The 12,958-nt window shown below is 40.4% G+C and overlaps 1 protein-coding gene across 4 annotated transcripts in view; it reads right to left on the minus strand.

The window, feature by feature from the left end:
• Positions 1 to 12,958, minus strand: part of LOC122871787 (receptor tyrosine-protein kinase erbB-4-like) — a 253,808-nt gene that overhangs the window by 93,420 nt on the left and 147,430 nt on the right. For all 4 annotated transcript variants that reach the window (XM_044187168.1, XM_044187166.1, XM_044187167.1 and 1 more), the window contains exon 3: positions 9,676 to 9,862. In XM_044187168.1, coding sequence (XP_044043103.1) covers positions 9,676 to 9,862 — 187 coding nt within the window. The remainder of the gene's footprint in view (positions 1 to 9,675; positions 9,863 to 12,958) is intronic.

A 12,958-nucleotide genomic window follows, 5' to 3' on the forward strand; every position in this document is an offset into this window, starting at 1 on the left:
ACATTTGGCTCAGACCTAATGAAAAAAGAAAGCCTTCAAAATAAAAAAAGTATTCTAGTGTCAATCTCTAAACTTTTTCTCATTACTTTACTATCATAATGTAAGTCTCCCGTCTGAGTGTCACAGTACCTCTAAGGGAGGCTGATTTAAAAAAAAAATATTTTTTTTTTTAGAGGTGACACAAAATGCAATCAGGGCGAATGAGAAGCCAGCAAATTCAATAATGGAGGCAAATGAAAATGGAACTGGAGACTCTGCACTTAAGGCGGGATGGGCTTACAGCCCTAATAAGCCCTCCTCTGTCACCACTTCCCTGCATCTAAATCAACCAGAGGCCCTCCAATCAGCGCAGGCAAACAAAAGAGCCAGCCAAAGAGATGAGAGCGCTGCCGAATACTAATCAAGGTAACAAATAGCAGTGGTCGTCAATGATCAACACTGATGTGTGTGCATGTGTTGGTGGGGGGAATAGTGGAGAATCTAATAACACCCAACTATTTTCAGTGTGTTAAGAATTAACATCTAAATTTAGTTCACAAGCACTTAAATTTCAAGTTGTGTTAAGTGTTAAAATCACAAGCTCAAAAAAGCCACAAATCTGCGAAAAAGTTATTTTTACCAGTCATGTGTTTTTGAAGTTTTATACTGAGATTTTAATAGGTCTCAGTGACCCAGAGGTCAAGCAACTCACTCAACAAATAATTTGCCAGGTACAGTCTCAAAGTACAAACAGTCCCAGAATTGCTGTCCCATGTTGTTTTTCTACAACAGCAGTGATAGGTTGTTTTACAGTGGCGTTACTCCGACAGTGAGTCCGCTCTCTGCTCTGTTATTGTGCTGGAAATTGTGTTTTGGTACAATTGCCCAAGCTCAGAACATCAAACATAAACTTTAGAGGGCACTATGAATGGACCATAGGGGAGCCATCAAGACAGTAAAACTGCTGAGCAGCTTCGCTCATAACTTGAAATGTGGGCTATTATTAAATGTCCACTCTCGAATCAGGAAACCAAAAAGAAAGATTCTTTTAGAGCCTTAATATGTGTGTGCTTGAACACCTCCAGTACACAAGCATGTACACACAAACTGCTCATCTGATATGCATTTTGTAATTCAAAATCAGGCTCATTAAATATTTCCACGGAGCAAAATGCTTAAGAAGTGTCGAAAACAGAGCTAAACCTCTGCATTAAAATTGACACCTACAATGGGCTAAATGGGCAATTTGTCATGTTCTGGCACAGAGCTGCAGCACTCACCCTTCCACTTGGGTAATTTGGGACACATGACACAAGCACACACACACCAGCAAATCAACTATGACCAGTAAATTGCCTCCATCTGGTTTTACAGTATATTTAGTGTGATGTTCTGTGAGCCAGTCCAGCACAACTCCACTCCTCCCTTTTCCTGACTTTACTTTCAGCTTATGTGACTTCTTCAACAGAGGCTGTGGACAGACGTATTCAACAGTGACAATGATTGGCCATGCTCACACTAATGGATTTGCAGTTTGGAGTGGAAGTTACACAACAGATCTCATGAGGGGCTTGGACTGAGGCGGGGCACTTAAAAAAAATAATGGACCCAAAAATGTCATTAAAACTTGCCAAAGTCAAGCAGCTTACAGACGCCTGGGAGAGAATGCAGACAAAAATTGCATGCACACAAACTCAGTGCAAAGCATACACCATTCATTTTCAACACAAACAAATATACTGTATGTTGCAATGTCAGGAGGGGGAGCATGTGCATCATGGCGAGACAGTCGCTTTGAATATAATTACATCATCAGAATGTCAACCAAACACAGCCTTGTTTTTAGCATGATGACATTGCAGTTTTGGGGTTATCAAATGGGTTTCACGTGGTCGACCAACTTTCCCAAACTGTCAATCAAGGAGAAAATATTAAAATGTTAAGTTTTGACACAGCAGCATTGTCCAGAGACATCCCCTTAAAACACATCAGAGGCTGGTTGGTTTTGTCCTTAATTACACAAATGGAGGTTTTGCTCTCTTTAAAACCAAAATGGTGCTTACAGCTCATGGTTCAGATAATTTTAAAAAAGGGGAACACAAGAGTTCGGTCAAAAGTAATTCTAATCTCCCAAAAAATGAATTTGGCTCTAATGAGCAAGTTTGATGAAGTCACGGCTATTTGGTTTGATTAGGTGGGATTTCCAAGGACTGACTCATAGAATTGGGGAGTTTGAGCTAGATTAGGCAGGACTCCTATTGTTGTTTCTACAATGTTGGATAAAATTTTAAAAGGGTGTCTGACTTCAATTAGTTACTGGCAATATTTTACATGTTTTTAGTGACTTTTCTTCATATTTCTTCAGTTTTTATTACACCATAGTGCCATTAAATGCTTAAAAAGTAATTGTAATTTTTTTTCTGCTTAAGGCCATTTTGGCTGAAACTTTTTGTTCTAAAATCAGCTTTTCGGGCAGATCTTCTTCTTCCTTTGCTATAACGTCCCCATCCTAACCTCCTGGTCCTCACCCCAAACCTTATATTTGGTTTGGAGCATGACATGATGAAATCATAGGTTTTCAGGGCGACAGGGAGAGTCCTCTGCAGGGAGTGTTTGAATGTACTGCCCCACTTTGCTGCAACAGACATCCATATACCCATTGCAATAGGGTGGTGTATTTCAGCAGTCAATGCCGTGCTCTCTTTTGCTTTGGTAAGCTGCTGCCACACTGCTCACCTGAAACCTGAAAACGACAGTTGCTATAACTAATCTCATATAGCATTTCATAAAGCCTACCTCCACCAACCATCCACCTGTAGGTTCTGAGTCTAAGTTCCCCTGCAGGGAGTTATCTTTATTACCATCAATCCCCAATCTCTGCTGTGCTGAGCTTGGTGTATGCTTGCTGGGAGTGACAAGTCGCTCTGTATTGGTTGACGGAACTTATCCTGGCACATCAATGTAAGTTGTTGACATTATTAGAAATGCTGACGTATGCTTCAGGTTAACTCCCTAAAGACATGATTGGACATTTAACACAGGATTTGGAAGTTGGGCTTTGGGGGAGGTTTTTCACCTCCTATGTTATACAACAATATGAAGTATGGGCCACTATCACACACTGGGGTTTCAGATGTGTAGCTCTGTTAGCCAGGGTCAGCTGATACTGACCCTGTCAGCCAGTGGAGGGAACCCTAACATAAAAGACTGGTGCACAGGGCAGCAGACATGTCCCTGGGGGACTATTACCTTTCCATTAGAGATCATTTTGCCCTCTTTCCAGACGTGCCACAGCCACTAATGGCGACAAACCCGAACCCCCCCGGGTCTTCTTGTCGAAGGATTTAAACAAACAACACCAACGGCAACACAGTGCTGACAGCACAACACTGATAAAACTGAGCACGGGCCTGGCATTATAATGAATTTTGGGTGCAAGGGTGTATAAAACATGGAAAATTGGAAATAAAGAGACGAGAAAATAAACCGTGGAGTCAGACATGGCATCCCATTGTGTGTCTGCATGTCAATGAATGTCAGCTTTTTTTAATGAGATGTGCTTTGCTGTGTTATCTTTCAGAAGAGGCACTGAGCAACAACAGGCGGCAGGTTATCGTGGTTCTTTTGGCTAGGCTGTATTTTCTCCAGGTGACAACACACCTCAGAGGCCTCAGGGATGTGCAACAAAGATGATTTCCAACCTGGCTTGGCATGAAAGTTCATATCTAAGAAACGTCTGTGCAGATCTATGGGTTACATTACATTACATAACACTGGTGTATTTTTTGTTTTTAAAAAGGGAATGCTGGTGCTGTGGTGTTTCAACACTCCAAAAAAACGGGGGATGAAAGAGAAAAAAAAGCAAAACTTTATTTCACAAGCTGACTGAAGGGCTCGCTCGCTTTGCACATCCACGACTGCTGCATTTTCTGTGCGTTTGAAGCTGGGAGATATGTTTTAATCATTTGGTGCCTTAATGATGACACTGAATTCATTATTAATGGGCCCTATCCCTCTACTCTCCCTCTTACTCATAACAGTCCGAAGTGAGAGTGGGTATTAGCATTAGCTGCCTTTGCTTTATTTGATCTTTCTGTAATTACACCACTTTCTGAAGATCACACCACAACCTTTGTTAAATAAAGAGGCCTTGGAAATAGTTTTTTTTTTCGCGCATTTTTCTCAAACCTGACAGTGAAATGTATATAAATATAACCAGATCCTTCTTAAGTGCCAATTTGAGTTTAACGTGAGGTGGAAAAAAGTTGACAATGGAGGCAAGCATGGTACTCCAGTGCTATAGGATTCTCCTTTTTGGTGTGTGCTCTTTTTTCAAATAAGCAGAGGGTATAAAATCTTTGATGTGCTGGATCTTTATACCCTCTACTGAGGGGATTTACTATATAGATCAAATGCAGCCTTTATGACACTTCTGAAACTAACACTTAAGAAAAAGTTTGCTAATTCTCAGTAGCTGAGACATAACCATGCAGAGCCTTTTTTTTACATTCTCATAAAATGAAATACTAAATTACTTAAGACAATTGGTGCTGCTAAATAAAGCACTATTGTATCTATGTCTATCTAAATGAGTATATGCTTTGACACTGTTGTAGATATCAGTGTGATCTGGTCACAGTTCTTTTGATTCCCTCCCATCATCACTTTGCAAATCTCCTTAATCATGAAGAAGAATCTCCATTTCTTTTGCTTATTTAGCTGAGTAGAGTGACTGTGAAAATGAGAAACTGCTTGGAATGCATGTGAACCAGTAAATCAATCGTCATGCTCTAAAAATGAAGATGCACATGGGGTTAATTATAATGAAGTCCATTAATCAATTCATCTCAACGGCAACTGCTGTTGGTAATGTGGCCTAAATGCATTCAAAACACTCACAAAAATGCTGCAATTAGCGAGAGAGCAGCGGTATATTATTATCTTTAAATTAGGGGATGTTTGGGTTGTTGCTAGGTTGTGAAGCCACGGCAGTGTCACTACAGTCCCAGCGAGCCTTAAGGAAAGTAAAACAGGTCAGAAAGACAGTGAGGTTATGGAAGAAAGAAAGGGGGGTGGCAGAACTGGTGCTTTGCTTTCTGCACACGAACATGGGAAGTTGGAGTCAGAGTTCTCTTTGGGGCATGCTGAGCCATTTGGCACCCATCCAAATGAGCAATTTCACATGGTAGAAAATAACGTAAAAACAAAAAAACCCTCACAAAGCAAAACTCAAGCAAAGAAAGAGAGGGAATCTGGATCTGAAAACCATTTCATACATGCCACCTCATCAGCTCTGATAGTCTTATGGTGGTTATTATCACCACTGCTACACAGCATGGGGTAATTAGCAGTGCACTGTCTAGCGAGGCATGTTATATGCACACAGTTTGTGTGGCTGTCGATGCATGTGTTGTGTATGTGTAACAGGTTATTAAGGCTTAGTGGATATCAGAGGCGTTTCTTTAACACAGATCACTATAACCCTTCTAGTATAAAGACCGCACAGTTGCATGGATACTGACTCCACAGCCAAATTGAATTCCACGCTTTCTGTGGACTCCTTGTGTAGTGAATCCACAGAGGGATAAAAGTAGAAATTAAGCTGTTGTTTAATGTATTGTGTGCAGTGAGAAATGCTGAATATATTCTCACTTGGGCACATGCACCCCCTCTAGATAAGGTGGTAGGCTGCAAAATGAATTACAAATAAGTACATTTCATCATACATGAATTTAAGCATGGTAGCTTCCTTATCATCTTTAGAAAGGGAAAATAATCTGCTGGCCTAATTGTGATCTTATTTAAAAGAGAGAATTCACTGTATTTTCCTTTTTGTCCCAGGCAGAGGAGTGGAGGGAATCAAGAGGAACAGCACTGATCCATATGCATGGTTGGATCTGGCTTAATTGCAGCATTGGGGTGCACTGGGATCAGATGGTATGTACTTAAGGCTAGGGATGTGAGGCACCCATCCTGGGTATGCGCTAAAACAGGAGATGTGTGGAGTGCCAGCCAGACAGGCAGGGGGCCGGTGGAGGGCCTGAATCACAGCAGTGAAGCAGAGGTAAATTCTGCCTCTGAGGATCAACAGTCTCCAAAAGTTTCATGAAAATAAAAGAAATTTGAAGATGTAGATTATGCATTGTAGACATAAATAATGCAAGGATATACTTTACTGCATCCAGAAAGGATTATTTTAAGATACCTTGCGTATATTTTCCACTGTGCTTCTCCAGTTACATTAAGAAAAACATTCTGATCTTTTCACAAAATTTCTTGTATATTGGCTGGACTTCAGTGCTGTTTTCTTCTATAAGGCAGAAAACAGCACAGAAACATTGGTCCACTAACTGAATGATTGCCTCATTTTTGTAAGGTTATGGAGGACACTGGTCATGAAACATTTTTGCCTCAGGGGAAAAAAATACCTTGGAGTACAGGTGAGCACAGTCAAGCTGTTTCTCATGGAATAAAAAAGCAAGAACTAAAATAAAACACAACCTAGCCAATAAGGGTGACATTCTGCACATACTTTGTTTATTGATCTTTTGTGTCCAAGTTATTTGTATTCTAGTAACAGTCACTGGTGTGCAGAAAAAAAACATTCATTAGTGCAGTTGGAGGAATGACAGGAAGACAAGAAATTCATGAGACGTCCATGATAGAAGGAAAACTAGAATTACCGCCCCGCGGTTGTATGCCTCCGCCAACCAGTCAAGTTGCAGTTTACATCAGTTGTTTGACACAATTGATCATGGCATTCTTTTAGATAGACCGAGGCACTGGGTGGGCATATCTGGCACTATGGTGTTCCTCAAGGTTAAATTCTGGGACCAATACTGTTCTCCTTATATATGCTCCCCTTGGGTGCAGACATGGTATTTCTTTTCATTGTTATGCAGATGACACACAGTTGTACCTCCCTGTCAAGCCCACTGACCTTAGTACGCTGAGTTCTCTGCAGGACTGCCTGTCTGACATAAAAAATTGGATGTCGATAAATTTTCTTCAGCTCAACTCAAATAAAACTGAAATCCTTGATATTGGGCCCCAACATATCAGAAAAACAAATACTGCCAGCTACCTATCACAACATATCAAACCTGTTACCTATCATGAGTCAGACAGGGATAAAGGTCCACTTAGGCCTCCCTTTCTTTGTAGAGGTGGTCAAAATGGAAGGCAGCCTACTGCTTTTCCAGCTTAGGGTGTCAGCATGCCCTTATTATTATAAAACTCTCAGGAGGACTCCATAAAACGTTCCTTATTACACTAAATCTGTCATGTGCTTTAATATGGATCACTGTTTGATCCCCCACCATCAATCACAAAACACTACAGCAAAGTCAATGGCATAAAGGCCCAGGATGAATTTCTGCTGTCCAACTTTCTCAACACTGATGGGTTTTCTCATCAATATATGGACGTCCAAGATTTTATTGTGCTTGTTGAACATTTCCTGTATTTGTGCTTCATCCCCAAAAAGTTACAAGGGTTGGTTCAGGACTTCAAGAGACACGACTTCTGTTATACACTAAAATTAATTTGATTCCTCTGTGAAACATTTGACACAGAATTGCCTGCAATAGGAACACAGGATGGATGTAGGATAAATTGCAATGCCCACAGGAGAACAGTGTAAAGCGGGCAGATCGATGCCAGAGAAGAAGCCTCGGGCAAAACACAACAAAGGGGGATACAGCAGAGGCATCCTGGTGGCTTGGCAGTTTTGGGCACATATCACGTGGTTGGTTCATGGTGGGATTGAGCCCAGTTTTATACCCTTTCCTTGTTTCATGCTCTGGCACTCTCCTCTGTAAAATCCTGCCAAAAAAACTAACCTTAAAGGTGCTACATGTCGCAGTTTTTACATTTTAAAATAATTATAGGTTAAAATTTTACTTCTGATACCTTGGTATGAACAAATTGTCAGGAGGAGTGGCAGCTTCTCGTGCATTTGTCTCTGTTCTTTGGCTGTACTTTAGGGGACATACGTGTTGGACATGATTTTTTCCATTGGCCACTGCGAGATACTCTAAAAGATTTAGCTCCATTCGTGCTGGAAGAACAGTGCTCTTTTCCTGTTTTTCTGCCATAAAGAAATCGAGCAAATTCCCTCCAAAATCCGACAAGATGACAGACAAAGAAAATTCCTTGTAGAGACTCTAAAAGGCCCTCACGCTTTTCTACAAGTAATTAACAAGCATGTTCTTATGTGGTAAGTTTCTAAATGTACAAGGTGGAGGGACATCACATGACACTAATTAAAGAAGAGTGAAATAAAGGGGACGCATACTTTCAAACATACTTTCTTTTGCTGCAAGTCCAATAAATTTTCCTTTATTCACTCAACATGTTTAATATGCTGTACTGTACTATACTCAATGTTCAAACATTCAGTACGTCTCCTCAAGTGCTGACACTGTCCTCATACAGCCTTGGACACCATCATCTTTTCTTGGAACACTTGAGTTTGACCTTCATCCCATATCCCAGCTAGTCTCTGTTTACCATCTTCCCTGTCACTCTAGACACAACAGCATCAGATAAAGAAAAAAAAATGCTGGAAAAAAAAGAGTGACCCTAAGACTGAGCTCCACTGCTTCTCCTCAGATTATATGTGACAGTTGTCCCTTAGCCAGTGCTTCTCCTACGACGCTTGGGTTTCTCTCCCGGAGCGATGGTAATGCTGCCGCCAAGACAGAAGAAAAAGGCAACACCTGACTCATGACGTGCTGAGAAAAGTGAACCTTTTAGCAGGCCGACTGCCATTGCAGCTCAATCTGTGAGAATTACATGTATGATTTATACAACTAATGAGGAAATTGGCTCAAATTTGCATATCAGTGAGAGGAAATATGATTCAGCAGGAAGACAGTGAATCAGGTACTTTACAAGATTATTTTACAGCCTGTAACAGAAGATAGTGTTTGCTTCTATTATTCTGACGAGAGTGTGGAGGTCACTCTACCATAGGGTAACACCAAAATGGCAAAGATGAACTGATACCGAGGTCATGACTCAAAAGTCTGATACCAAGATAAAATTAACACTGACAAAAGCTGCCCTTTACAAATGCAATCCACTTTAGCTTATGCCCTCTCACATGACAAAAAAAGAACAGCTGTTACATAAAACATAACACAACCACTTCCAAAAACTCACTCCATGAAAGAAGCCTATTTTTGAGTTTGTAAACAAAAATGTAATTAACAGGAAAATAGATTTTTTTTTTTTTTTTTTACAGACATTTGATCCCTCCATATAGCAACCCAGATGATTAATTTGCCAGGGTAGCAGATACGTTGCTTCAAAAGTTGAGTTCCAATTTTGAGACTTAATTAAAAAGGCCCTATTAAATCTGTATATGTGGGTGTAAAAACAAGTCTAACACGAACATTTATAATGCAGGGAATGGCAATGTACTTTGCAGTGTTGAAAAATGTATCCCTAATTCACAAAAAGATGTTATAATTCATCTACCGACGGAGTTTATATTAAAAAAATTATTTTTCATAATTATTACAAAATATATGTGATTTGGTGGTGTTTTGATGCATCAACAAAGTCTTTGACTCATATTTATTTGAGTTACCTGCTAAGAGTGGAAGTGAAACAAGTGCAAGGGTTTTACACTGACATGTTGATTATGCAGCATGTCATTAAATATGCCAACACTCATGCAGTCTTTCTGACCTGTGAGATTGCGCAGGCCCAGCTGCCTCAGGCCGTAGTACCCATCCCGCCTGTAGTTGAGGAAGATGGCCAGAGAGTAGCGACCCTCGTACAGCTTGGTGCCTCGGATGATCCGTAGGTTCTCCAGTGGCAGGTAGTCGAACTGGTTGAGAGCCACCAACACGTAGCCCGTCACTTCTCTGATTGACTGCATGGGGAAAAAAAGATGAGTATATTTAAAATGCATGTGAGGCTCAGATTCGATGGCTACAGGTTTCGAAGAAAAAAGAGGAAAGTTAAAATGTTACCAGTTCTGAAATACATTTTACATGTTGCCGCACAAATTATATGAATACATTTTCTCCTAACACAAAAAATATCATCAACCTGTGATGAGTGTAACAACTATGGAAAAAGCATCCCAACAATTACGTCTATATTGGACGATTCTGCACTTCATGATTTACCTCCAAAAGCAGCGTGCCAATGTAGAAAATAGTGTACTCTTAATGTAGCAAGGCGGAGAGTAAGGGCATGGAGGTCAGGGTGGCGAACGGGCATCAGACTTTATGCAGGAGATCGAATTTGCGTCCCGTCACAGACCTGCAATTAACGTTTCCCTTTTTATTAACCACAATCTTTTCTTAACCTCAACCAACAGGGTTAGTTGCCTAACCCTAATCATACCACACATTAACTATTATTTGCCATATCCACAATGTTTCCCTAACCTTAACCACTGTACTGTAGTTACCAAGTGCAAATATTTGAGTAATCCGAACATAATCCAGGGTTTTGCTGAATTGTCCAATATGGATGTTCTTGTCTGGTGATAGATTTGGGAAAAAGTATATGGTACCATTTGATTTAGGAAACTAAAACAAAAACCTACAATGCCAAATAGAAAATGATTGTCACATGACTGACTAAAGTCAGTGATCTAAAGAGTTTTTACTACTCTGAAATCCACATCTTTGCCTCCAAATTGTCATTTTCAATGCTAAACTGCCTCTTTTTTTGCCATGTCTGCCTCATGGAATCCACTTAAGGCGGTAATGCATTCCTCTCATTTTCTATGCACGGAGCATGTTATTTGCATTTTGAAATGTCAATGAAAAATTTGGACATACAATCCAAAATAATTAAAATGTCAGCTCAATTGCAGACTGATTATACTTCTCCTCTCAATACAGTCAGATGCTCTTTAAGGCTTGAGAAGCCATGATACTAGCAAATATGACATTCAAAGAGCCAATAAGCAAATCCAAATAGAGTATATTTGTAATTGCATTTGGTTTATTTGATTTTATATCCTATATGTTGAAGGCATCACATGGAAGCTCTCAGTCAGGTGTGATTAATTCCTCAGAGACCTAAAACAAAAAGAGGAAAAATAATTTGCTGTTGGTTTAACCTGAATGCCTGAGTCAGGCACATAATATGTGGAAATAGACAGCTCCAGTGTGCTGAGTGCCTTGCTGAAGAGCATGGCAGACCTCGAGTATCTGCGTGCATCAATTGACCTTCTCATAAGTCACAAAAATCAGGCCGATTACCTCTGTTATGCACTTGATGAGGCAAATTAATTCAGCGGCAATGTCAGGCTAAAAGATGGGGCGGGGACTTTGAATTTTTGAATATTTTTTTATAATTGATATATTAAATATTACATAATTAAAAACTTTGGGGTTAACGACAGATAATAGCCCTACAAAAGAAAATGTCTTTTACATACAGCATCATTGCCAGATTATCAAATTTAGCTTGATGTGTATATGTATGTGTATGTATGTGTCTTCTAAAACACAGCTTATTCCCTTGTTGCTACAACTCCATCTCTGTTGCCATGCAATATTCATCTGAGTCACTTCAACAGCAGCCTGAGCTTACTTATACACACAGAAAAACTCACAAACACACATTACAACAGCTGTTAAATGCCAACACTAACACATTTTACAGGCCACCGCTGACAAAGCTAATTAGAACACTACATTTAAAAGTAAGGGGGGGACAGAGCTACTTACAAGGTTCAAGACTAACTTGTGCAATGGAGACATCGTTTACAGCAGTTGATAGACAGATTATATTCCTGTGGCTTTTTCAGGAAACAATCCCTCTTTTTCTTTCTTAGTCAATTTTTTCGAACGGCAGTACAGTGTCAACAGCTACTTGTTTTCATGTGGGGGCCAGAGGCACCATCAAGAGGGTGTAATACATGCACAGATTCATATAATCTCCCCTATAGCTTCAATGTTCCTCTGTACATGTGCCGAAACCAACCAGTAGGAGTCACTAGTGCAGCAAAAAGGATATGATCCCTCACCGGCTTCCCGTGAGTGAACACAATAGAGCTGGCTTTAACATTTTTTCATTTGGTTTATATTTAAGTATCATATATGAGCTCAAAACAGCACCAAGCAACACTGACATGCCTTCAAACTCTCAATAATAATTAAATAGTAATCTCTCATTTAAGAGCATTTTAAATACCCAGCAGCAGGGCATGAAGGGAAAAGGTTCTGAAGCAACGGGCAGCTACAGAGACATCCTAATGACCAGAGACAGACCAGATGATTGGTTAGGAGATAGGAAGGAAATGAGTAATGTGAGGTTTGATTGGCTGCTGACCCCTGGGGGACGTGCATGGATACTGACAGTTAGGACACTGCATGAGGAGTGCCTGCATTTCAGGATAATAGCAGGTAACTAAGATTAGCTTCTTTATTGAGCGCTCAGCAAACATGCGCACCTGCCAAGTAGTCCTATTGTAACACTTACACAATAGGAAGGAAACAGACAGTGGAGGTGCTTATTAGCAAGATTACAATGTGTCAATCACCTGAAGAGAGAAAGAACAACATAATAAAAGAGCAGTAGAATCCATTTCAGCAGAGGCTTTGATTAGCATACTTATTGCAAAAAGGATTTCTATTGTGAGGTACTCCACTGCCTGTCAAAAACCCCTTGGTGAAATAATTTTCTGTCAGATATGTTTTGTGATTTTTTTTTATGTTTGTTAGAGAGCTAGCAAGTTGTGCAACTTCATGCAACTTGTGACTCAGCCTCTAAAAACAAAGCGCACAGAAAAGGCTTTCTTTCTGTGTTGATCCAGCCCTGTGGATGGAAGTCGTGCCGTTTCATCACTTTGACCCTACCGTGACCCCGTGTTTACTGCTGGGGGCCAGGGTGCCTCATGAGCTCACCCTGCTATCATTAACTCCGCCGTAACCCCCAGGTGCCTGCCTGGGGTGCTATGACTGCGAACGGGGGAGGCTGCTCCGCAAACCGACCCAGCTGTAGG

The sequence above is a fragment of the Siniperca chuatsi genome, linkage group LG24 (genome assembly GCF_020085105.1).
Source record: "Siniperca chuatsi isolate FFG_IHB_CAS linkage group LG24, ASM2008510v1, whole genome shotgun sequence".
In the NCBI taxonomy this organism is placed as follows: Eukaryota; Metazoa; Chordata; class Actinopteri; order Centrarchiformes; family Sinipercidae; genus Siniperca; species Siniperca chuatsi.